General features: G+C 40.7%; 1 protein-coding gene across 3 annotated transcripts in view; it reads left to right on the forward strand.

Moving 5' to 3' along the window:
• The window catches only part of zfyve26 (zinc finger, FYVE domain containing 26), a 73,579-nt gene that overhangs the window by 26,607 nt on the left and 21,887 nt on the right, over nt 1–25,085 (forward strand). For 2 of the 3 annotated variants that reach the window (XM_015351170.2, XM_015351171.2), the window contains exons 17-26: nt 1,525–1,689; nt 2,649–2,882; nt 6,409–6,514; nt 11,636–12,387; nt 14,135–14,331; nt 14,892–14,996; nt 15,359–15,481; nt 15,967–16,143; nt 17,637–17,886; nt 18,746–18,844. In XM_015351170.2, coding sequence (XP_015206656.2) covers nt 1,525–1,689; nt 2,649–2,882; nt 6,409–6,514; nt 11,636–12,387; nt 14,135–14,331; nt 14,892–14,996; nt 15,359–15,481; nt 15,967–16,143; nt 17,637–17,886; nt 18,746–18,844 — 2,208 coding nt within the window. The remainder of the gene's footprint in view (nt 1–1,524; nt 1,690–2,648; nt 2,883–6,408; nt 6,515–11,635; nt 12,388–14,134; nt 14,332–14,891; nt 14,997–15,358; nt 15,482–15,966; nt 16,144–17,636; nt 17,887–18,745; nt 18,845–25,085) is intronic. The other variant, XM_015351172.2, reaches the window with a different exon arrangement.

Below are 25,085 nucleotides of genomic sequence, written 5' to 3' on the forward strand. Positions count from 1 at the left end.
TTTATATGCACTGTATGGTGTTAACCATGTAATTGCAACTAGCAAGTTGGTAGGAGGATCAATGTGCATCTAAAGGCTTACTAGCTTTTCAGTACGTGAAGCTCAGAAAGCTTACTAAAACCTAGATAAACTGCAGTAAAGATTTTACAGGAAGAGATCACAGCCTAAGAAGATGGCAATCGCATAAGAACATTAGAAAGTTTATAAACGAGTAGAATATTCGGTCCATCGGCACACAGTAGTCGTAATTGATCTAAGGATCTCATCAAGACATTTTGTATTATACCTGTCTGAATCATTGATATAAATTGTTTTAAAACATAGCAGTGGTCCTAGTGGTACTTATTACAGTGTGTGAATTCATCCCTTATCTAGTCTGTTTTCTATTAATCTACCCTTTCTAAACATGTATTACTCTTAAGTGCTTACTGTTGGAAGAATTGTTATATTTTATTTACCTCCATATTGTTCATTTGTCAGCTCAATTTCTGTTAATATGGTTCAGCCCAGAAACAATTAAAATCAGTAGTTGTACAAAGCTTCAGATGTCTTTGACTTATAAGGAAATATTCAATGGTTAGATACCTAGAAAATTAGTAAAGTTCTTCGAGGTGAGATGTACAGCTTCTGAATAACATTTCTTGTTTCCTTAAGTACAAATCATATGATATAAATCTGGTCTTGGGGATTTGTTAATCTTGGTTGCTTTTAGTTTTTAAAACACTTCTGTCTCTTCTGTGCTACTACTATTTAATAAAGTGTTTTTACCTCTTACTTCTCATTCTCTATTTGATTCCATCTATTGTATTCCATTTACATCTGTTAAGCTCTGTCTCATTTCTTTAAAGCTTGCTTTCCTGAAGTTGTAAACATTTGATTTGGACACAACCTGTACAGTTTCAAAGTGTTCTTTAAAGGGTATTATATCAGGATCCCAGTTCCCTAATGGTTCTGTTTACCCCATTCTGTCTTGATCAATGCATGCATTTCCTGTTATAGGTGAAACAGTCATTAATCATGTCTACCATTTCAGTTTATTTTACTGATTTTTGTATAGGTCCTTCCTAGTCTGTGGGAAAAAGTTTGTTTCCCATAAAAAAAACTCTTACTACTTTTGCACATAAATTATTTTATTAGTTCTGGTGGGGAGCTACGTCCGCATGCGTAGGCTGCAAAGGAACAAATAATAGGTTTATTCCATGCTGAAAAGAGAAAAAAGAAAACGCAACTTTTCGGCCGTGGAGCCTTCTTCAGGTGTGAACGCTCATACCTGAAGAAGGCTCCAAGGCCGAAACGTTGCATTTTCTTTCTTCTCTTTTCAGCATGGAATAAATATATTATTTTATTATACAGTATTGGATTTAAATTAACATCAGCATTTGGTGCTAATATTATAAATGTAGAGTCAAATGAAATAAAAAATAAAAATATATATAAAATTCTTGCCTTCCTTTTCTCTGCCTGTTTGAATTCACTTGACATCCCCTTTGTGTCATTCATGTTCTGTCATCTGTGCTGTTCCAGAGGGTAGTGAAGAGAAGACCTGGAGCCCATTCAGCTGCAGTGCGGTGGAGGTGTTGCTGAGCTGCTACCCATGCTTGACTGAGGAGGGCATCACTGCGCAGCTCCTCACCACACAGCGGTTTGAGCAGGTTGTGCACACCCTGGCTGGTGCTGCTGATGTCACAGGTCAGTCCCCTCTTCGCTGAGCATGGGACAGAGAGAGCACTGAAAGCTGCTGATCCAACAAAATCCCAATTTGTAGTGCTGACACTGAAGTCACAGTAGGCCTGAGAACCAACCTTGCCATGTTTAGAGTTGCAAACTTTACAGGTCCACAATGAAGCAGATAAAAATTTTTGTGGCATCTTGTTGCTTGGCTTTAGGTATCATATTTTAAATTCCTGCTTGTCTGCAGCCTGCGCCATTGATATCCTGTTCAAGCAGATTGTGTCCTTAGAATCTTTGAAACAGGATTCTTAAATCTTGCTTTATCTGTCCCATATGGTTCTCACTACTCCAGTGTAAGCAAGTAGAAAAACAGCAGTGGTGTTTTACATCTGGCTTGAATGAGTTGCTGAGTTAAGAAACACAGTAGCACTGTCACTTAGGACAGCCTATGTCTTTAGTTTTGCTGCACACATTTGGGATGAACACAAATATAGCAAGTTTAATTCAATTAGTGAGGTTGGTATTGTTTATTACTTCTGCTCTTACTATGTTTTGGAGCTGCTATTGTATAATGGTTGCCAAGCATTACCCAAGTGGGTGTATATGTGAAGTACTTTGTCATCCTTTGAGATGAAAAGCTTTATACAATTACAAACAATTAAATTAGAATCATTTATATTTAAATTACAGTAGTATAGTGTGGTACTTATTCTATAACATATTGTATCTGTTCATCACCTTACTTGTAATCTCTCCTACATTTTACTCTTAATAAATCAGTTGTTCACTTAATTGGTCTGTATTACTCCCATTTCCAGGTTTATTACTAATAATAACATTATAGCATATAACAGGAGGGAATGCCTTGGAGCTTTAAGGAGTTATTTGGTAGTCTTTCTGAAGAGCTGAAGTTCTTCCTGTCCAGGGATTGTGAGTGCATGTGTTCCTGTCATGATGATGCTGTCTCTGCCCCACAGGGGAGATGCGGGGGACGGGGCTGCTGGGTGCTCTGGTAGAGCAGGCCAGCCTAAGGTTGGCAGAGCTGGAAGCCCACCCTGTACGCTCTCAGATGAAGCAGCTGCTCCGCTCTGTAGACCAACACTTCCAGGTCCAAGAGAGTGCTGCCCACAGCGTTGATTATATCCGCACCTTCTTTGACTACGTCAACACACTGGCTGGTGTCCTGGTCCACAGCCAGAGCTCAGAGTCCGGTAAGATATTGCCCCTTCACTCCAGACTCTAACTTGTCACTGTCTTACATGTTTAGTAGCAATTCAGTGATGCCACATTATTGGATTCAGAAATTTAGACAGGTTTATAAGATAAATACTGTATTTTTAAAAAGTCTCATTTCACAATTAATCTTCACCTAAAGGAAGACAAATGCAGAGCAAGAAAGGTGCTCCACTTTCTCTTTTGACCAAATCCATTTGCTCTTCAAAGATTTCGAATTTAGAATACAGTGCCTTGCAGAATTATTCAGACCCTTTAAAAGTTTTAAGCTTTTACGAATGATACACATACACATTTTCCAGTCAGCATTTTTATTGCAGACTCACATGCTCAAACATAATTTTTTTTAAAGAAAAATTATTTATTTGTCAACACGTATTTAAAAGAAAGTGGGAAAAATATGAAATGTTCTTCTTGCTTAAGCATTCAGACCACTGTGCTTTGGTAGCTCTAAGTTCAAACACATGAAAGAAATCGCTCTAATTAGGATATAATTGCCTTACCATTGGCACCATTTACCTATGTAGTGACTATCACATTTACTGTATAGAAACTCCAGTCTGTTTAGGGACCTTTGGTCAGGCTGTGAATCTGAAGGAATCTGAAGGAAAGGTATGAAAATGAACACTAAAGAGCATTGGAGATAGAGATATTATTAGGAAAAAGGTTACAAAAAGTATCAAAATGTTTGTATGTCCATCCCAGTGAGCACTGTTGGCTCAATATTCAAGAAGGAAACTTGTGAAGGAAGCCATTTAGAGGCCAACAATTACTTTGAAAAACCAACAGAGATCAGTGGCTAAGAGTGGAGTAACAACGGTCGACTATATCAAGAGCTCTATATTACACTGGCTTGTATGGGAGGGTGGCGAGAAAGAAGCCGTTACTCAAAAAGAACCATTTCAAATCCCATCTAGAGTTTACCAGGCATCATGAGGGTGATCCAATTAAGATTTTGGAAAAGGTTTGTGGTCAGATGTTTTTTTTTGTGGTCAGAGCTTTTTCGAATTTCGGTCAAAATTCAAAGCACAAACCTAACACTGCCCATGTCCCAAGAAACACTATCCATGCAGTGAAGTATGGTGGCAGCAGCATCATGCTGTGGGGATGGTTTGCATTAGCAGGGACTGGGAATATTGTTAGAATTGGAGGAAAAATGGTTGGAGCAAGGTACAGGGAAATACTGCAAGGGAACTTGTTTTAGTTTGCTTAAATATTAAGCTAGGGAGAAGATTAATCTTTCAACAGGACAATGATCCAAAGCACAAGGCCAAAGTAGCCTTGTGGCACAAGAATAAAAAGGTGAATGTCCCTGAGTGGCCCAGTCAGAGACCTGACCTCAACACCATTAAGAATCTGTGGCACGATTTGAAAATTGCGGTCCCAAAGTGCTGTCCAAGAAACTTGAAAGAGCTAGAATGAAATGCCAAGAAGAAAGGGGGAAAAATCATTCCTAACCAGTGTGCAAAGCTGTTAGACACCTACTCCAAAAGACTTAAAGCTGTTATTGTAGTAAAAGGTGGCACTACCAAATGTGAATGTGTGGGGTTTGAATACTTATGCAAGCAGAACATTTCAGTTTTTAAAGTTCTTTAAGATATCTGTTGACAAATAACTAATTTAGTCATTAAAATTTTCTGTTTGAGCATGTAAATTTGCAATAAAAATACTGATTGGAAAAATAGTGTTAAGTATCAGTTGTAATCCAGCAACATTTGAAAACCTTTGAAGGGTCTGAATAATTTTGCAAGACACTGTATAATGTTCACAAGCTTTTTTATGTCTAGTATAAACAATGGTTGTAATAGCTTTTTTTAATAAATGGTATTGTTACAAATGGAGGGTTACAAAAATAGAGAAAATCAGGAAATAACCAAGCAGATCAGGATTAGTCAATAAAAAAATACATATTTATTCCATGCTGAAAAGAGAAGAAAAGAAACAACGTTTTGGCTGTGGAGCCTTCGTTGGGTGGGCACTATTGACACCCAAAGGAGGCTCCACAGCCTAAATGTTGTTTCTTTTCTACTCTTTTCAGCGTCGAATAAACCTTTACCTGTTCCTTTGCAGCCTACACATGTTGTCAAAGCTACCTACTTAAAATAAATATAAGCCCCTACTTGTAAATCATTTCTCCAAGTACATACCTGAGTGGTTGGTATAAGTAGAGGCATTGTAAGAGGTGCATTATTTGTTCTCTGCCACAACTTTGGTGAACAATTGGTTAAATAACTATTAACAATGGCAGTGACAGACACCACACTACACACAAAATAAAATATCAAACACAACTTAATGTATTTATAAGTTTACAGAAAAGGCATTTCAGAGACTTATATCTAGACCACCCAGAAAACCCCAGGCTGCTACCTAGTATGTGAATCTTAATGCCTACAGAGGCCTTCTAAACCAAACAGAGTACAATCTACGATTACATCTCTCCCTCTCTAACCCTGATCCAACTAAGTAAATGGGAGCCTATCTTCCTACTTTAAAATGCATCCACTAAGCAGGAGAGACAGTTTTAAACCAAAAGATTCTTCACTTAGAACACCAAGTTCTCTAAAAGCCATAGAATACCAAGCTCTCTTAGCAAGGTTCAAACTTAAGCAGGGAGAGCAGGGACTCTTGCCTGGCACAAGCTTCAAGTTCCATCTGTTTCTGTCTCCTTTCTCTTATGTGGCCTGACCTTCTTTTCCCCTTTTCTCCCGTCTTTCCTCTATCTTGATCTGATCTTATATGGTCTCTTTCTGGACTGTTGATTGACACTTAATAATTTACCCAGAACTGAATTAACTAAGGTGAACCAAGGTAAACTTGAGGATTGCTTTGATCACAGAGTCTGGATCCCCTACATCTCAGCAAACCTGTGTTGGCATTCCTGAGCAAATGGGATCAGCTGAGAGGGAATGGGAGTTAGGACTCTGCAGCTAGTTCTTCCTAGAGCTGGACTGGGCTGGCTTTACCAGACTGTGAGCCTTTTCAAGCTTTAAAGCAGCTTGACAATACATTATACAGGATGCTGTAGGTGTACTGAAGTGTGTTCCAGTTTGTGGACAGGAGGGTGCATGGTGGCTCATATTTCCTGGTTTAAAGGTGAAGAATGTGTGCTGCCGATGAACAGGAGAAGCTTGTTGACCCGGGGCTTACAGGAGGCATTAGTACCTCAAGGTGTGAGGCACAGTGTAATGAACACTTTGTCATAACAGCTGCAGATAGTGGCTGACCTGAGAGTGGTAGAGAAATAGTGAGTAAGAAGGTTGAGAGAGATTTTAGGATTTTCATGAGAAAGTTGAAAGAGGGAGCTTAAGAGATATTAAAGTGTTTTAAGAAAATTGAGATTATAGGGCAAGTCAGATGAACACTGTTATGTATAGCAAAGAAAGGATAATTAAAGTGTAGACTAAGAGAAAGTTATAATATAGGCCTCATAGAGTGAATCATGAGGCATAAGCCATGTGTATCCAATACAGTTGTAATGTCTCTCTCTATTTCTGGAAGCAGAGCTGGCCTGTGAGGTGAAGCTGGGGAATCCCCTCCTGGTGCTGCAGCAGACCCCATCCCAGCACCTCACTCACTTGCTGTTTGAGAGGCAGGTGCCCCCAGACAGGTGGGTGAGAGCAGATCCCTTGCTTCTTTTGCTGCTACTTCCTTTCTGTCAGCAGGTCAACATTAATTTCCTTTCTATTATGCTGGAAGCAGCCAGTCTTCACATGAATATCATATTTTTTCCCTCCTGGCCATTTTCATGTTACAGACTCTAATATGGAGTAAAGAGCACTACTTGTGTTTGTGGTAGAATGCAAGATTTGTTAAAATCACTCAGTAAATTGCTTAAAAGGTATAATTACTAAAAAATATGGGAACACTTAAATCATCGTAAAAGTGTCCTAAATACAGATGCAGCCATTCAAAATGGGTGGGGTATTTCGCGGTATACCCCGGTGGGCGTGTCGCATCAAAACGCAATATCACGCAGTATCACGCGATGTATCGCGTCATTTGATGTCATGCCAGAAAGTATCCGGAATCACCTTGTAAAACCACCAGAAGCCAATAAAGCTTGACCTCTCATGTACAGCATTTGAGCTTTTAAATTTAAACTGTGTATTACAGCATGTTAATCATCATTCATTAAAAAGTTGGTATATTTTATGAAAGCAAGATTGCTCAGTTGGACAAAAGTACACAACCTACCTTTAACAGAAATATTTATGCATCAAAGCCTTTACCGAAGATATTACTAATAGTATTAATTATGAATGACTTTGGACAAGCTGTAAACTCAAAGTATTACGCTGGTCCACATTCTTTCTAACCGTCATTTTAAACAAAAATACTTTTAGTGTCCGAGGACAGGACATTAGCTAGCCAATACGATAAAGGAATTACTTTTTTTGCTAATTTCTTTAGCACATTTGTACAAGCAATTGGAATCTGTCCAAGCCCTACTTTGTCAGGCATTTTCTTTTACTGCAACGGACATAAAAACTCCCTTGCTTTTAACAGAGCGTTTCATAATTTCTAACTATAAAAATGATTTAAACTGTGACACTTATCATTCAACCAGAGCTCAAAATATCACAAGGATCCTCAAGAGCACATCAAAGACTGTATTAAAAGATACTTGTATCAGATACATGAGAATCCAGGCTTTTTTATCAACGCTTTCTTTTCCGTATACCAGATATTATGGAACCACTTCAGAAGGGTGTCAGCCAGTCAGATTCCAGGAATCGGTACTTTAAAGAAAAAATACACGCCGGTATTCCATTTCTCCCTAAACATTTTAAGCATTGAAGTCTTTAACTAACATGTGAAATAGCGTGTAAAAAAGTGGTAGTTTTAAGCTTTTCTGCTAATATAATATGGAATCGCGTATCTAAAGAAATTAATAACGATATGATTATATTTGTGTACTGCGACAGGACTGTGTAGAGCTGTTTCGCCTCTCTCTTCGTGTGACTTCCCTAGTAGCTGGTCTACGTGCCTGATTACTAAACCTACAGGTTGTGTGTTCAAATCCAGCTGGCGCCGTGACTTTTCTTTTAACAAACATTTATTTGAAAAAATAGAATAGTAATATTATGGACAATTAATTGACTTTTATATTTCTAAATATGACAACATGATCGAAAGTCATTTTAATAACAATGAATAGTCATCTATGCGTTACAATATAAACATTTATATTGATTTAAATCGCGTTTTGATTTAAATCGCAAACGCGTGTTTAAATATATGTGATTTTTGATTCACAATCAGACAAATGCAACAGAAATTGATATCTTTGTCTTCTAAGTATCTTAATAAACTTTCAGCATAGCTTTCATCCCATTTAGATTTATTTTTCTTGGGATCTTGGGATCAAACGTGGAAAGATTAGATTGTAATCGTTTTTATTTTTTAAATACATTTTAGAAAAGTGTAATCTATACTAAAAAGCTGTACACCACCTGCTATAAAGATACATATTGTAATACTTTCGGGCTCGGATAGGACAGACACAAGAACTCAGACTTGCGGAGTTAAAGTAAGTTAAAGCCTTGATTTTATATATCACCTTTAAAAGTGGCATCTCAAAGCAATACAGATTACAAAGTAAATACCCAACACTGATTGTACCCATCTTTCATTCTAATAAAGCACCTTGAATTTAATTGAATTGAGAGAGGGGGGGGGGGGGGCGAGCGAGAGAGCACAGCCAGGACAGACAGGCAAATAAAATACACTCCACAGACATTCACAACAGCGACATATCATAAAAAAACGTTTGCACATATTGTTAAATTATTACTTGTTTTTCAGGAAGTTAAAAATACACTTGAATTACTTATCCAGTCTCTTGAAATAAAATTATTTTTCAAGCAATGCAACTAACGTCGGGCAACGTGTTTTTTTAATCCAACATTGACAGCCACATCTTAAATCTTGTCAGTCAGCTCTTTTTTCTCTATTTGAATTGTGGCGATTAAAACAACTTGGGATAACAAGTGGTCTTAAAGTCACGGAGCTCACAGAGCTTCAACAACAGATGACAATTTCCTTAGTCCTTCGTTAGTCTTCCTGAAATTGTCAGATTATGAGTAAATAAAAGCATTTTATTAAAAACACGTTTGTGTTTGTTTGGGAGCTATATTATGTATTTTTTATATGTAAGATATAATGATGTGTTCCGCTTACACATCGCACGACTTTAAAAGATAGAAAAACAGGTTTCAATTCACATTATCTGGCGAGCCTTGTTTTGTCAAAGGAAAATTCTATTCTACCCTGAGAATGTAGGGGGAGGAAGAATGCCCGTGGTCTTTTCACTTACTGCGCTATTATGGACACTCAATTGACTTAAAAAAAAAAACTACTTTTTTTTTTACAGCTGGTACAGCACCCCACCGCGCCCACGCGCCACCATTATATTCTCATGTACGGGTAGAATATGTTCATTGTCTTCCAATGAAAGAAGGGTTCCTTTCGCCGTAGTCGGGAGACATTAGAAGCTTGCCATGCCCGGACTGTTACACCAATGCATTAGCATGTTAAAGCGATTTCATTGAGGAGCCTAGCTTTCTTAACTAGTAAGTACTGTGCTTACTGGGTTTTGGAGGGGGGGAGGTGTTTTTTGCTGGAAATCTCGCCCCCTTCTACTTTGAAAATACCTGTGAAACTGGTTTAATTCGTCACAGCCAGCACTCCCGCAGAGAGGGGGGTTGTACTTGCAGTGCATCGGTATAGATGGGAAAGCCAGAGCCGAGTCAAGTCTAGCCATGTGTGAATCTAGTCTCACAGAGCTTCAACAGCAGATGACAACTTGTGAGTTCGATTAAGAATGAATAAAAGCATTTCATTAATAACGCGTTTGCGATTGTCTGGGTGCTGACAAAGCAAAAAACAATTATTTTTTTTTAATCTCTGACCCAGGGAAAAGTGTGGTGTGGACGGCTGAGGAGAGAATGCAGGCTCGCGCTGTGTCCGTTATTCTTTTTGTCTTTTTGTCTTTTTGAGCCAGTGAAAGCTCTGTTGTCCTTCACATGAATGCCTGAATCATTGTTGCGAACCCAGGATTTTACAGTATTTTTTCTTTAAAATACCAATAACAGCAACATACAGTTTACATAATATGTTGATGTTCCAAAATTAATATCATTTATGACCTTTATGACCTTCGTTATGCTCTTAGTTAATGTGCCGGAACACATCATTATATCTCATTTTGTATTTCTTTAAAAAAAAATAATACAAATCTTTTGCCCATCCTAACAGTATTGTTGTTATTGTTTTTATCCTGTAAAGTGCTTTGAGGAGCCACCTTTAAAGGCGCCATATACAATAAAGTTCATTATTATTACTATTGTTAATTTGCTGGACAGAGAGGTGAACATTATTAGGCAGAAGACAAAGATAGTGATTTACGTTGCATTGTGCATTGTGCTGCTGTAATACAGTTTTAAATAATTAAAAGTCTAAACAGTATCAGCTTTATTTATTGGTTTTAAATAAAGGCGATTTAAATGCGATTTAAATCAATATAAATGTTTATATTGGAAAGCATAGGTGATTCATTGTTATTAAAATGACTTAAATTCGATCATGTTGTGATATTTAGAAATATTTTTTAAAAAGTCATGGCTTCGGCTGGATTCAAACATGCAACGTGTGATGTAGGAGTCAGGAACCTAACCCACAGCGCCACCAGCAAGGTCATATGAGGAGTGTTGAAAAAGACATCGTACAGCGTGTACTATTCTTGTGTTGCGGTACATGAATATAATTATATCGTTATTAATTTCTCTAGATACGTGATTCCATATTATATTCCCTTTTAATCAAATTCTTAAAGTATGCTTGTTGACTCCGGTATCACATTAGTTAAAGACTTCGATGCTTAAAATGTTTAATGAGAAATGGAATACTGGTGTGTATTTTTCTTTAAAGTTCTGAAACCAGCCATATACTGTATGTTTATGTTCCAAAATTAATATTGTTTCTGGCCTTCACACGCGTTACAGTATGCTCCTATTTTTTTTATGCTCAGCTACTAAGATTTCCCTTCAGTGGTAAAATTCCATATAAATATTCAATACTAAAACGGGCACAGTAAAGACATTTAAATCTTTCTACGACTGACCAACGGACCACGAGCGCCCCTGTCGGTCAACCAATCATGTACCGCAGTATTATGCACGAGGCCGTAGCCAATAACCTCCGGTACGTGTCTGTACCGCGCACTTTGAATGGCTGCATCTGTATGTTCAAAATAGTGTCAATCTATAAAAGACCAGATGTTCCAATGAATTGACCATGTATGAGGATGTGTAGGGAACCCATAGCCTAAACTGGGTTTTAAAAACTGGAAAGTGAGTTTTAGGGAATGTTAGCAAAGCTTCTTATTGATTTTGCCCCCCAAAAAAGGGTTGTCATTACTCTTGTGCTGAACTTTAATAAATCACAGCAGTCATAGTGTGAAAACAGCAGTAAATTCCAAAGATGCAAAATAACCGGGTGGAAGTGACTGCTAGCGTTGCCTCTTCCTCACCCAGTCCTGACCGTACTGAATTATCTTGTAAACTTTTCTAACATTCTACCCATTTCGTGATATTTTGTAAAAATGCAGTTTGCATAATGGTTATAGTATTATTATAATGGTTATAATAATACAGTATTTTAGGTGGGTAAATGTCTTATAAGATACTTATTTTTCATTTTTTCCACCTGTATCCTGTATGCTGAGCAGGCTGTCCTCTTTGCTGTACCATGAGGAGCTGAACATCAGCGTTCAGCAGGTGATAGTCCAGCGCTGCTGTGAGAGTCTTCCACTCTGGGATACCCGCAGACAACGACAGGATCCAGCTCTCCTGGATGGCATCACAGCACTCCTGCAGCAATATGCTCAGCCGCATGTGTCCCACCTGGGCACAACATTACCCCTGCTACCGAAACCCAGTGAGGAGAGTGAAGAGCCCAGCTCTCCACCTTTGTCTCCTGGTGGCAACTCCACACAGCTCTTTCTCACACCCTCTGCCTTGAGCTTTCTAAAGTCCTGCTCCAGCTTGCTAGCCGTCGTCGCCTGTCTGAGTACTTCTAAGGGGACCAGAGTCGCCAAGTCCGGGCTGTCCTCTTGGAGAGAGTTTCGTGGCAAGAGGGAAGCCCCACTGGACATGGAGCAGATTTCAAAGGAGTGCGAGCAGCTCCTGAGGGAATTCCCTGTTCTGCAGGGGTTCCTCCATGTCATCTGCGAGCCGGTGGTGGGTAATCAGTTGGAGGGCAGTGGGCTGGTAGCTGCGCTATGTGGCAAGTCCAGCACCAGCCTGGCATTCTCTGGCCTGCACTGTGGGTCCACGCGCAATGTTGCCACTGATGCCTTCCAGCAGGCACTGTCCTCCAAGGACTTTGGCAGAGCTCTGTGTGTCTTGGAGCTGTATGGTCAGGAGCACAAGGGAGTTGGGCCATTGAAAGACATTGTACTGAGTTGTGCAGCAGTGGAAGGTGAGTCTTCAGTCAGTTTGATAGCTTACCCAGGAATCCCTAACCCAGGTCCTAGAGGGTCTGTGTTTCTCCAGGTTTTCAGTGACAGGTGCTGAGTGTGCAAATTCATCTCTGAAGTGGGGCAATGATGACCTTATTCACAGCTGATTGATGTTTTAATTGTCTAAAACTGTTGCATAGCATTAAAGCCTGGCTTTACACATTAATAGGGATGATAAGGGTACTTTTATACAAAGAGACTTACAGAGACTAGGAGGTGATGTGTGGTTCAACTACTACTGCTGCAGTCGCTGACAGCAGGATCTCAATTTGATCTCTTTTCTCAAGGATGAAACAGAAATTTACTTAAACACGCCTCACAGAAATCTGGTAAATTTTCCAATATTCTGGAAGAAATACAGAAGTATGCTCTATGTAAAGGTCTTATTATTATTTCTGTAAACAGTGATATTAAGTATCAAAATCAATTTAAAAGTTGTTAATGTTCCTAAATTCTCATAATACTGAATAAATGTGATTCTTTAGCATATTACAGAAAATCAGGGCTGCATGGTGGTGCTGTGGTTAGCATTGCTGCCTCACAGCACCGGAGCCCTGGGTTCAATTCCAGACCTGGTGTCCTATCTATGCGGAGTTTGTTCTCCCTGTGTTCGCATGGGTTTCTCCTGGGTGCTCCGATTTCCTCTCACAATCCAAAAACATACCACTAGGATAATTGGTTACTAGGAAAATTTGCCCTGGTGTGAGTGGTGTGCTACAGAGACAGCACCAGCACTAAGGGGCAAACTGGAACTAAAGAAACAAGAGCTGCAGGTCTACCAGAAGGTAAGGGTCCACTCTGAGCTATGAAATCCCAAGTACGAGCACTGGTTGTAAGTGACAGGTTGTATATTGGTGCAATAGTTTTTCAGCCCTGGGGCTTTTCATTGGCAGTTTGTGGTAGCATTAATGTACATGTAAGTTTCTATGAAGAAAATTTTTAGGACCCTTATACCACAGTATCTGTGGTTGTTGCTAAACAGCAATGGTTTATGTTTGGTTGGCTTCAAAGCATTATGAAAACAGGACCGCTATTGTTACTCAGGTATTGTTACTTCAGTAACTTGGCAGTGACCTGGTGTTGAATTCTGCTTTACAACATCGTTCTAGAGCAGCATGTCTTCGGCTCGCCAGCATCAGTCCCGAAATATTTAAGTGACCCTTTTCAATTTCTTTGTGATTTTATCTCATTAGAATGACAGCAGGCGAAAACTCAGTATGGTGGTAAAATCTATTATTGAGTACCACCCTGCATGTTTGTTTCCGTCTGTGTGTCTGCCTTGCAAAATGGACTGGCATCCATGTATACTGCCTTGCATCTCTTTGCTTACTGTGATAGGTTCCAGCTCTCCTGTGACTCTGAATTGGATGAAGCGGTTAGAAAATAGATGGATGTATTAAAGAAAATTTACATGCTACTTTTATTATTTTGCTGTGGAATTCAACCTACTGTAGCTATTTAATTGTTAAAAAATGTTCAAAGTATCGACTGTAAAAGGTGGATCTGAGTATGAGTATAGACCCTGGTAATGAGCTTGCAATCAGATGTTTGCACTTGAATAATGAATCATGAGTCTTAATCAGGGTTTTGATCACTGGCTCTGCCCATTGTTGTTGGGCAGCTGCCTTTGCTATTGGCTACATATACACCAAAATCGAAATATTAACACTTCATACCCGGTATAAACAGTTTCACTGTCCTCTGCAGAGCCTGACGGAATAAAGCATGTGTTCCGAGTAAAGCACCCTGATCTGAGAGCCAGGCTGACCCTTGAGTGCTTAAAGAAGTGGCCTCTGGAAGCCAGTTTGGAAGTGCTCCTGTACTGCCTTAGTGCCACAGAGACGGCACCAGAGCTAAAGGGCAAACTGGAACTAAAGAAACAAGAGCTACAGGTCTACCAGAAGGTAAGGGTCCACTCTGAGCGGTGAGAACCCAAGTACGAGCACTGGTGGTAAGTGACAGGTTGTATATTGGTGAAATAGTTTTTCAGTCCTGGGGCTTTTTGTTGGCAGTTTGTGGTGGCATTAATGTACATGTAAGTTTCTATGAAGACAATTTTTAGGATACCACAGTATCTGTGGTTGTTGCTAAACAGCAATGGTTTATGTTTGCTTTGCTTCAAAGCATTATGAAAACAGGACCGCTACTGTTACTCAGGTATTGTTACTTCAGTAACTCGGCAGTGACCTGGTGTGGCATTCTGCTTTACAACATCGTTCTAGAGCAGCATGTCCTCGGCTCACCAGCATCAGTCCCGAAAGATTTAAGTGACCCTTTTCAATTTCTTTGTGATTTTATCTCGCTAGAATAATGGCAGGCGAAAACTCAGTATGGTGGTAAAATCTATTATTGAGTACCAGCCTGTATGGCCACCTTGGTATGATTAACATTGAAGTTGTTAAAGTTGCTCAGTTCTCAGTTAAAAAACAACATGTTCTGCCTTTTCTTTTTCTTTCTTTCCCAGATCCTCAGTCTGAGTGACACCCTGCCCTGGACTGAATGGCAGGACCTGCAGAGGGATTCCACCAGGATGCCTGAGGTGGTGATGTTCGTGGTCCTGAGGGCCAATGTAAGCCTGGTCTTTAGTCTGCCCTACCCACAAAGCCCTGGCTAATAGAACTTTCTTCTCAAGCTCTGTTCAATCCATCCTTTTCCCTGACTGATTCCCAAAAGCTTTCAAAAAGAATTGATAAAACATACTACAGCCACCCTTTCAATGGTATATGAGACCCTTACAATATTTAAAGTATTTTGGATCCTTTGGGTTAAAAAGCACTGTACTATACATAAGTAGTTATTATTAAAAGACAAGATATTGATAAAGAGTATTGTAACCTAGAAATGTAGAGGTGAAATAGCAGGTTCTCAGGTGCAGGTTCTCAAAGGCACTTGCAGGCTGTGCTTCAGTGATGAGTTGTGTGCTCCCTACAGGAGTTTGAGCTCTGTGAGAAGTGGGTTGAGCTGCACCCCATTTCTCCAGAGCTTCTCCTCAGATTGCAGACAGACCACCTGCTTCACCTGCTCGACAGAGGCCTCACCGAAGAAGCTTTTGAGGTACTGCTTTTTAGGCAGTGAGCCTTGAAATTGCACCCTTGATGCCATCATAGTCTGGTGAAATAAGGACCATTTATATAAACTTGTTGTTTATAAATTGCAGACTCTGAGAAATTCAGTGTCTGTTTTAGAGATTAAGTTATTTTTATTCCAGGGCTCTCAGGAACTCTGTAGAAATGTAACCTTGTTAAACATTTTTGTCTGCAGAATCTTTAGGCTCCCTAATTTAAACAGACTACCATTAATATCAGATATCGCTTTAAGACAGCTCTTTATGTTTTGTAATAAATGGGATGAAAAAATACTTAACACTTCACCTATAAAGTACTGAATGCACAGTAAACTTTTGAGGGAACTGTCACCAAGATTACAAGAGTTGTATTGGCCACCTCTCTTTTATTGACTGTAATTCTGTAAACTATTTTTCTGTCAATGAAATATTGAAGATTTTAACAGAAGTTTTCCGTTTTTGTTTGTTTTCGGAGCTGCTGGAGAGCTTGTCCAGCCCTGCACTGCGTCTGCAGGTCAGTGAGCGTGCCCTGGACCAGCGGCCTGGCCTGGCCGTTTGCCACTTCCTGGCTGACTACCTCACATCGCAGTTCCAGAGCAGCATGACCTTAGCTCGCCAGTGTGAGATCCAAGCCATGCGCATTGGTTCCAAGGTGAGAACACGAGCAGGAAGCATAGGGATATTTCAGCACTTTCCTGCAGTGTAGATGTTGGAAGACCTCGGTTATTGGGTTCCTGTATGCAGGAGCTGTACCTCCATAGACCTCTCACACTGAAATCTCTACTGTACAATAAATAGCCTCCAAAAGTATTAAACCTTTAATGACCTAGAGCTGAAAGCTAATTAGGCAAATAAAATACAGTTTAGATATTTCACAATTTATTAATTCAAATGTCTGCAAAAGAGTTCTTAATATAACATTCATATAAATGTAAAGAATATTTACATATATTTCTAAATATAAAACATTAATATTTATTCATACTCTCTAAATGCATATAAGAGCATAAGAAACTTTTATCCAAAATGTGGTCAAAAAAGTGATTTGGGAGCTCACACCAAAGGGCAACTGTTGGGAGTCCGTGGAACTGTGGCATATTAGGATTAAGTGCCTCCTCTTTATTCCAAGGTCTCTTAGAGTTCCGACATGGGAAGACTTGAATTTACCACACAGCATGTTATTCACTTCGAAGTTAAGTGATATCATATGTGGATGGATGAAGGAAACTAAGTTTATGGACAGTATGTTCAGAAGTACTATATGATTATCAGAGAAAAAAAAAAGAGTTTCGGCCCTCTGAAAATCAAATGATTTTGTGCTGCTTTAGGTTCCTATGATCCTGGGTCTTCACTACAACTGAAGGACAGACTCTGAATTTTACCTAGAAATTGTAGCATAAAAACGGTTTCTTCTGTCGAGAAGCTCAAGCTTAGTCACAAGTGGCCTTTACAGCAAAATAACAATACAAAGTCTGCAGCAAATATAATGGAAAAAGCCAAGAACACATCAAAGTCAGTATTCTTATTTGGTCATCACAGTCTCTAGCAGAATATTTATACAGTAGTATGAGCTGAGGAAAGAAAATTATAATCAGCTCACAAATAATGAGCTGGAGAAGTTCTGAATACAGGATTGGTCAAATATCCCTCATGAGAAGAGCCAATTCAAAGACTGCCCTGTGTCTGTTTCTGAGTTTCAGTACTGCCTGTATTTAGCTGTAATTTAATCGGTTGCACCAATTTAAAACACAATTGTGTTTGAGAAAACACATTGTATAATATATTGTCATTCCCACGTCTGTTCACCAGAAATTCATCACCTTATTGTTAATAGATACTTAAACAGAAATAAGGATGGAAATGCTAGATTATTGCATAAATGTATGCATATGCTGAATTTTATGGATCACTGTGCTTTAAGTGGGGGTATTTTTGAAACTAAGGATTAAGTGCCTGAACAGGTAAACAAAAGTCTGAGCAAGCACAATATTAATTAGTAGTGTCAGTGATTACCAGCTGAGGAACACCTGAGCTGAGCAGACATGGAGAACTCCTGATCTATAGGACTCTAGTTGCAGTCCTGACCAGACCCAGCTTTGAGGACTGTCTGGAACTGCGCTTGAATTGGTTTCCTTTGTGCCACAGCTCTTGCTGTTACTGCCCGAGGTGGCTCGGCAGGATTACTTTCACCTGCTATGCAGCCCTCTGCTGATGCTGGAGCAGCTGCTCATGAACATGAAGGTGGACTGGGCTGCTCTGGCCGTTCGCACTCTGCAGCAGCTTCTGGTCGGCCAGGAGGCCGGCTTCACTGGAGAGGACATTGACAGCCTGCTATCCAACTATGCCCACAAAGCCCTGGAATTTCCCTTCTCACTGCGGGAGAGAACCAGATCAGGTCAGCAGGCAGTCAATCAAACTGCTCTTACTAAAGAATTGATCAGAAACAAACACACATCTAATATTTTTTAGTTTCCTGCTTGATTTTTATAAATCTTGCTTCTAGTTTTTTTAATTTTTATAGTACGCTATTTTTAGGCTATAAAAAAGTGCTCTCCTTGAAGATATTAAAGACTGTTCCATCATAAGAATTCAGAAATTATTACTGACGTCTAATGTCTTCTCATACCGTGCAACTTAAGATACTGTGTTTTTTTTCCCACAATTAGGACAGCACCTAATGCCATGTTGTCATGGTGTCATGCCAGGGCTTCAAAAACATACCACTGCTTGTCATACAGAGACATCTGAGTCACAGGTTTTCTTTCTGGTGAGGTAGTTGAAAGTCCTCTTACAAGGACAAGATGTGGGATCACACAGAGATTACTTTATCATCAACAAAATAAATGAATGTGGTTGTCTCTGCTGTTTAAGCTTACATGGTTTTACTTTTGCACCTTATGTTAGGATGTGTTCCAGTCTTTTAATGATACACTAACAGTCAGCTCAGTTTTAACTTGGTTGCTTTGACCTGTAAGTGTGGGGAGAACTGAGAATTAGTCACATCTTCTTTTCATCTTGTGATTAGTATTGCTATCAGTATCTAAAATGCAGTACTTTTGCATGTGATGGTCTGTAGATTGGAACAAAGTGTAATCTCAATTGCTTTAGAGGCAAAATCTCTAAATCTAATCTAATCTCTACCTTTTTTAATCTCTGTGATTTAGCAAAAGCATTGGTTGTTGGTATTGTTCTATAATGGTGTGCACCATGGTGTCAGATGAGTGTTAAGTATTTGTACTCCCCACTGTCTCTAGACTCTGTGATCAGTCTGCAGGACCTCCTGAATCAGAATCCTGGCCAAGACAGCTTTTCTTCAGCACCTGCAGGAGAGTCAGTGTCCCCTCCTATTCCAGGTGCGAGCCTGTACACTTGTTTATCATGTTTGACAACAGTTTGTACCCCATGTTCTTTGCTCCTGGGTGGGGGATAAGTGTCATTTTGCATTCATTCTTACTTTAAATTGTAGGTTTAACTTTAATAACTTGATTTATTTAGATTTTTGTCAATCTATACTTTTTCAGATCTAGACAAATTATTTTGCATTCAATCAAACAATTGCACGACTTATGAAAGTGAGGATTCAGAATTAAAGCCTAAGGTTATTGCAGTTCTTCTGAGGTACTGCATTTTCACACTGCCCTTTTAGAACTCACAGAAGCACACCATGATTTTCCACAAATGATGGCTGACATATCCTGCCTTTATACCTCTACTACATAGCCCTCCAATACCCAGTATAGAGTAGTGTAGGAGTTTTGTGAATTTACTGGGACAATTTATTAATTGTAGCAGTAACCACGAGGTGAATCTTATATGGCTATTAGAAAATCAATTGATCTGCGACACGCACACATGGATTCAATACACAAGATGCATTTATTAATACATAAATTGTGCATATAAAACATATAACAGTCTGTCTGGATGCAGATGGCAGATCGTACTGTGAGGGTTATCAAAATGCAAGGTATATAATCATGAAGACATACAAACAAAGAATATAGTAGTTCAGGTGGGTAGCTGCGTCAGCATGCGTAGGCTGCAAAGGAACAATTAATAGGTTTATTCCATGCTGAAAAAAAGAAGAAAGAAAACACAAAGTTTCAGCCGTGGAGCCTTCTTCAGGCATCAACCAGGACACCTGAAGAAGGCTCCACGGACGAAACATTGTGTTTTCTTTCTTCTTTTTTTCAGCATGGAATAAACCTATTACTTATTCCTTTGCAACAAAGAATATACAGTGGTGTGAAAAAGTGTTTGTCCCCTTCATGATTTCTTATTTTTTTGCATGCTTGTCACACTGAAATGTTTCAGATCATCAAACAAATTTAAATATTAGACAAAGATAACACAAGTAAACACAAAATACAGTTTTTAAATGAAGGTTTTTATTATTAAGGGAAAAATGATCCAAAAAAATATCCAAACCTACATGGCCCTGTGTGAAAAAATGATTGCCCCCCTAAACCTAATAACTGGTTGGACTACCCTTAGCAGCAACAACTGCAATCAAGCGTTTGCGGTAACTGGCAATGAGTCTTTTACAGCGCTGTGGAGGAATTTTGGCCCACTCATCTTTGCAGAATTGTTGTAATTCAGCCACATTGGAGGGTTTTCGAGCCTTAACCGCTTTTTTAAGGTCATGCCACAACATCTTGTTGTAACAGAAAGAATAAAGTTCTGGATCCCGAGATGAAGTAAAACAGATTAGTTTATTGCATGCAAGGAACAATAAAGCCGAAGTCTTGTTTCCCGCAAGAAACAACAAAACCGAAGTATTGTTCCCCGTACCGGTACAAACTTTTGGGTTATATAGTATCTTATTCTCCGTTTCTGACATCACTCGGTCTGATGGTAAAGAGGGGGGTTCATGGTATTTGGCCAGTTTAAGAGGTCCTGGCCAAATGGTCAGTTTAAGATTACACCCAGGGGGGTTCCTAGCTTGCATCTGGAATCCTTATCAGTTAACCCCATTTCCTGCCATAAACCCCAGCTTGTGATTTAGAAGTCTAAACCTCATATAGAAAGAATTAAATTTAAACCCCCATCTTCACATCTTTCTTCATTCCCCCCTTATAAAATACGGCATACGTCAGTGTAGCCTATTTTTATACATACAATGTCAGGGCAGATCTTTCCTTTCTAGGTGAACAGGTATGTATTGCCATGACATTATACGTTCCACGGTTATAGCAAGATGTGATACATGTTTTTGTGAACGTGATGGTTACAATTACACATATAAGCAATACTATTCCTACAAATAAACACTGTGATATTTCTGTCCCTCATTGTAAATGTGTTGGGCCAGATCCGAGATGTGCTCAGAATTATCAGGAATATATGTGCAGCATTCAGTGCCAATTACTGCATGCCAATTATGTCCTTGGGCCGCCAGTACATAATCTTAAGCTAGTCGGTTCTGCATGGCCACTGTTCTGAGGGCTACCATCTCATCATTAACAGCCTTCAGACTAGATGAGGTAGAATTTGCTAATTCCTCTAAAGTCGAGTCCATTTGAATTAACTCTCGACTCAGAAAGTTCATGCTGGCTTGTGGAAATATCATACCTAAATAATATTCCCAATCAGCCAGTTTTCTTTGTGGTCTGTGGTTAGGTCCGAAGGGGCTGTGGGTTTGAACACGGACAGAAGAACCACATATCCTAAATAACATGAGCCAGACCACTGGGCTGGCAACCATGGGTAGGCTCGTTTTCCACAAATGAAGTATGTTCCGTTTGGCGCTCCCCATGCCTCTGAAAATAAGAAGCTTATACTGAATTGTGGGGTGTGCTGATCCCATCCTGGAATTTGGAAGGTAGAGGTGGATATATCTGGAGCGATGGTAAGGTTGCAACTATTTGGCAGTTGTCTGCGCAGTCTCTCGTTTGACAGGGACAGCCTCCACCCATCTAGAAAACTGGTCCACCATCACTAGGAGGCCTGTTTTCCCTTTACAGGGTGGCAGTGAACAATAGTCTATTTGCCAGTGTCTAAAGGGCCCCTCGGGTGCAGGATGTCGAAGATTAGGAGCCCGAACCGGCGGTGCTCCAGAGGCTTTTTGGCACTCTCCACAGCGTTGTACCACATCAACTGCGAAGGGTGTGAAGCCTATGCCCACCCAGCTCTGAGCAAAGCGTCGAGTCATTTGGCTAACTCCTGGGTGCCCTGTGGAGTGTATTTGCTGTGCCAGGTAGGGCATTAGTTGCTTGGGGCAGGCGGGTCTGCCTGTTTGCTGGCACCTCCAGGTCCCATCCTTCTGCAGCCCCACATTGCGTTCCATCCAGGTCCATTTCTCAGTCCTTGGGGCCTGGGCCTGGAGCTCGCTGAGCTGTTCCGTACAGAGTGCCTGTATGTTCACTGTGCAAACTGAAATAATCTGAAGAGGTTTTTCTATAGACCACTCCTCCCATTGCCCCAGGGCAGCTTGACGTGCTGTCCAGTCTGCCAGCTTATTGCCCCTGGCTTCGGGAGTGTCCTCTCTGCTGTGGCCCTTACATTTGACCACAGCTACCTGATTTGGGAGTTGGAGAGCCGCAAGCAACTCAGACACCAGATCCGCGTTCTTTACCGGAGTGCCAGCAGAGGTTAAAAAATCCCTATTACTCCATAACCTTCCAAAGTCATGGCATACTCCAAATGCGTATCGTGAGTCTGTGTATATTGTGGTGGTCTTGCCTTTTGCTAATTTACAGGCTTCCACCAAAGCTTTCAGTTCAGCTCGCTGTGCTGACTTGGGTACCTCAAATCTTCCCCCACATTGGATATCATGTTCTGTAGTCACAGCCCAACCCGCTTTCCTCACTAGAATTTATGAATGAAGTTCCATCAGTGAAGAGGATGAGGTCTTCATTCCTTAGTGGTTGCTCGGCTATTTTGATGCCCTCATCTTCTCCCATTGCCCAAACATCACAGCTGTGTTCTAACATATAGGCTTCTGATGGGTCAGGTAACAATGTGGCTGGATTTAGAGCTCCTTCACGTTCAATGGTAATATTTGGAGCCTCTAACAAGACCCACCACTTGCTCCATCGTATCGCATTAACCTGACTGACCCGATTCAGGGACATGAGGGTGTGTACCGCATGTGGGCATCGAACAATCAGTTGTTGATCTAGCACTATGTTATTGACTGCCTGTACTGCTAGACAGACGGCCTGAACGGCTCGTAGACATGGTCCCCAGCCCCTGGCTACCTCGTCCAAGGATCCAGAGTAATACCCTACCGGGCGGTACCTACCCCCATGTTCCTGTGTTAGTACAGCTGTCCAAAATCCATTTTTTTCACCTACGTAGAGGTAGAATGGTTGATCCGTCTGAGGAAACCCCAATGCAGGAGCCTGTAACAGAGCTTGTTTTAAATCATTAAAAGCGTGTTCAACTTCAGGACTCCAAGCAATAGGGTCAAGGGACCTCCCTCCCCCCTTTAATAGGTCTGTAAGTGGTTTGGCCCTTTCAGAAAAAGCACCAACCCAATTTCTATTGAAATTGTACAGACCCAGAAATGATCGGAGCTCTCTCACCGTATTGGGACTAGGGTGTGTTCGGATTGCCTGGGCCCAATCTTCTGTCAATTCCCTTTTTCCCGGACTAATCTTCTGTCCCAAGTAAATTACGGTGTCTAGGCATAACTGTGCTTTGCTATAACTAGCCTTGTGTCCTTTTTTAACCAAATGGTCGAGAATAATTTGGAGGTCCTTCTTGTGGGTTTCCGCGTCAGGAGACACAATTAAAATATCATCCACATATTGGATAACGACGAAGGACACTGGAGGCAACTCCCGGAGATGCCTCACAAGTGCCATGTGATACACCGTGGGGCTGTTATGAAACCCCTGTGGTAACCTGGTCCAAGTATATTGTTCTCCATCTACAAAAGCCAACCAATCTTGTACCTCTGGGTGTAGAGGAACAGACCAGAACGCATTAGCCATGTCAATTACTGAAAACACCTGGTGCTCAGGGGTCAGCAGTTGAAAAATAGCTGAGGGATCTGCTACCAAGGGGGTGAGACGGTTAATGTGTTGATTAGCTTTTGAGTAATCAACTGTGAATCGCCATGCTCCGCTGGCTTTCTTTACGGGCCATATTGGACTGTTGCTTGTACTATGTGTTTTTCGTACAATGCCTTGAGCCAATAGTTTTTGTATTACTGGTCGAACCCCTTCCTCCGCCTCTTTGTTGATTTTATATGGCTTTGTGTATGGCGGGGATTTCCCAGTAAATGTGGCGGGTTCCATATCCAGAAGCCCGCATTCGTCCTTATCCATAGTCCAAATTGAATTCCCTTTTAGTTCGTTTTTTTGGAAGGACCAGATGTTTACCTCCACCCTCTCCTCATGTACAGTTAATGTAACCCCTTGTAGGTATTTCAGAGCATCCCATCCCAACAGATCTGGGGTAGGTCCTACCCACATGACAGCATTAAATGTTACCTCCCCATCTCCTAGTCTAATCTTGAGTTTTTGAGTTTCTCTGAGTGTTATTCGATTGCCCCCTACACCAGTGGCCTCCAGCTCCCTCCCTGTGAACATGACACCACACTGTTTGGCTGACTGTTCAGATAAACAAGATAATTGAGCCCCAGTGTCCCATAAAAGTGACATTTGAATCCCATTAATCGTGCATTGTAATTTGAGTTCTTTTTCACCCAGCTCCTGAGATAGGCGTAGGGAGGCCACTAGGGGGTGTCCTAGTTTAAAAGATCCCTGATAGTGTGTTTGTCTGCTTTGCTCAAATCCTGTAATTGTGAAAACAGGTTTTTTTGCCCCTCTCGATTCGAGGGATTGAATGGGGGATCGCGATATTTTCCAATCCTGCCTTCACTGGCTAATCGCTTTTTGCAATTCTTTTGCCAATATCCGAAATTTTTACAATAATGGCACCGATTTGTAATAATTTCGCCTTTTGGACTTAGTCGGGTGTCAGGGCCAGCTCCACCCTTCAGTATGGGGGGTGTCCACCCTGTTTGTATTGCCCGCACCTTAGCATACATATTTCTTTCGATTTGACGTGCCATTTTAACTATTTCCTCAAACTGTTTGTTCGTATCTTGCCCTATTTCGGTCTCTTTTAACTGAAGGGCTTTGGCTACATCAGGCTTAAGACCACTCAAATAAATTTGTTTAATCACAGCAGAGGCATCTCTATTCACATCATGTCAGTGAAGTCAGCCACATCCTCGCTTTCTTTTTGCTGACACGCAGGTATCTTTTTCCAATCTGTCTTTGGTGGATCATTTTGTTTAAGCCATCGCCAAACCCATTCCCATCGTCCTCCCCTGCCGTTATCCTCACACAGTTGTTTAAGTTCTCCGACACGCTTTTCCCCTGTCCTTCTGAGGATCATAGCGGCAGTCAGGGGGGAGTTACCATAAGTATCTTTTAATTCCTGAAGCGCACTCCAGGTTCGCTGCATCCCTAATTTTGGGTGCGGTACTTCTCTAGCCCACCGGTCAATATCCTCCGGTTTTGGATTTAATCGTATTGGGGGTTCAGGGAAGGTAGGTGCGAGAACGGACCCCCTCGGTGTGGTGCAAGACGGAGTTAGAGTAGCACTGTCATCAACGGCGCCAGCCCCTGCTACATCGAG

This window comes from Lepisosteus oculatus, chromosome 8 (assembly GCF_040954835.1).
Source record: "Lepisosteus oculatus isolate fLepOcu1 chromosome 8, fLepOcu1.hap2, whole genome shotgun sequence".
NCBI lineage: Eukaryota > Metazoa > Chordata > Actinopteri > Semionotiformes > Lepisosteidae > Lepisosteus > Lepisosteus oculatus.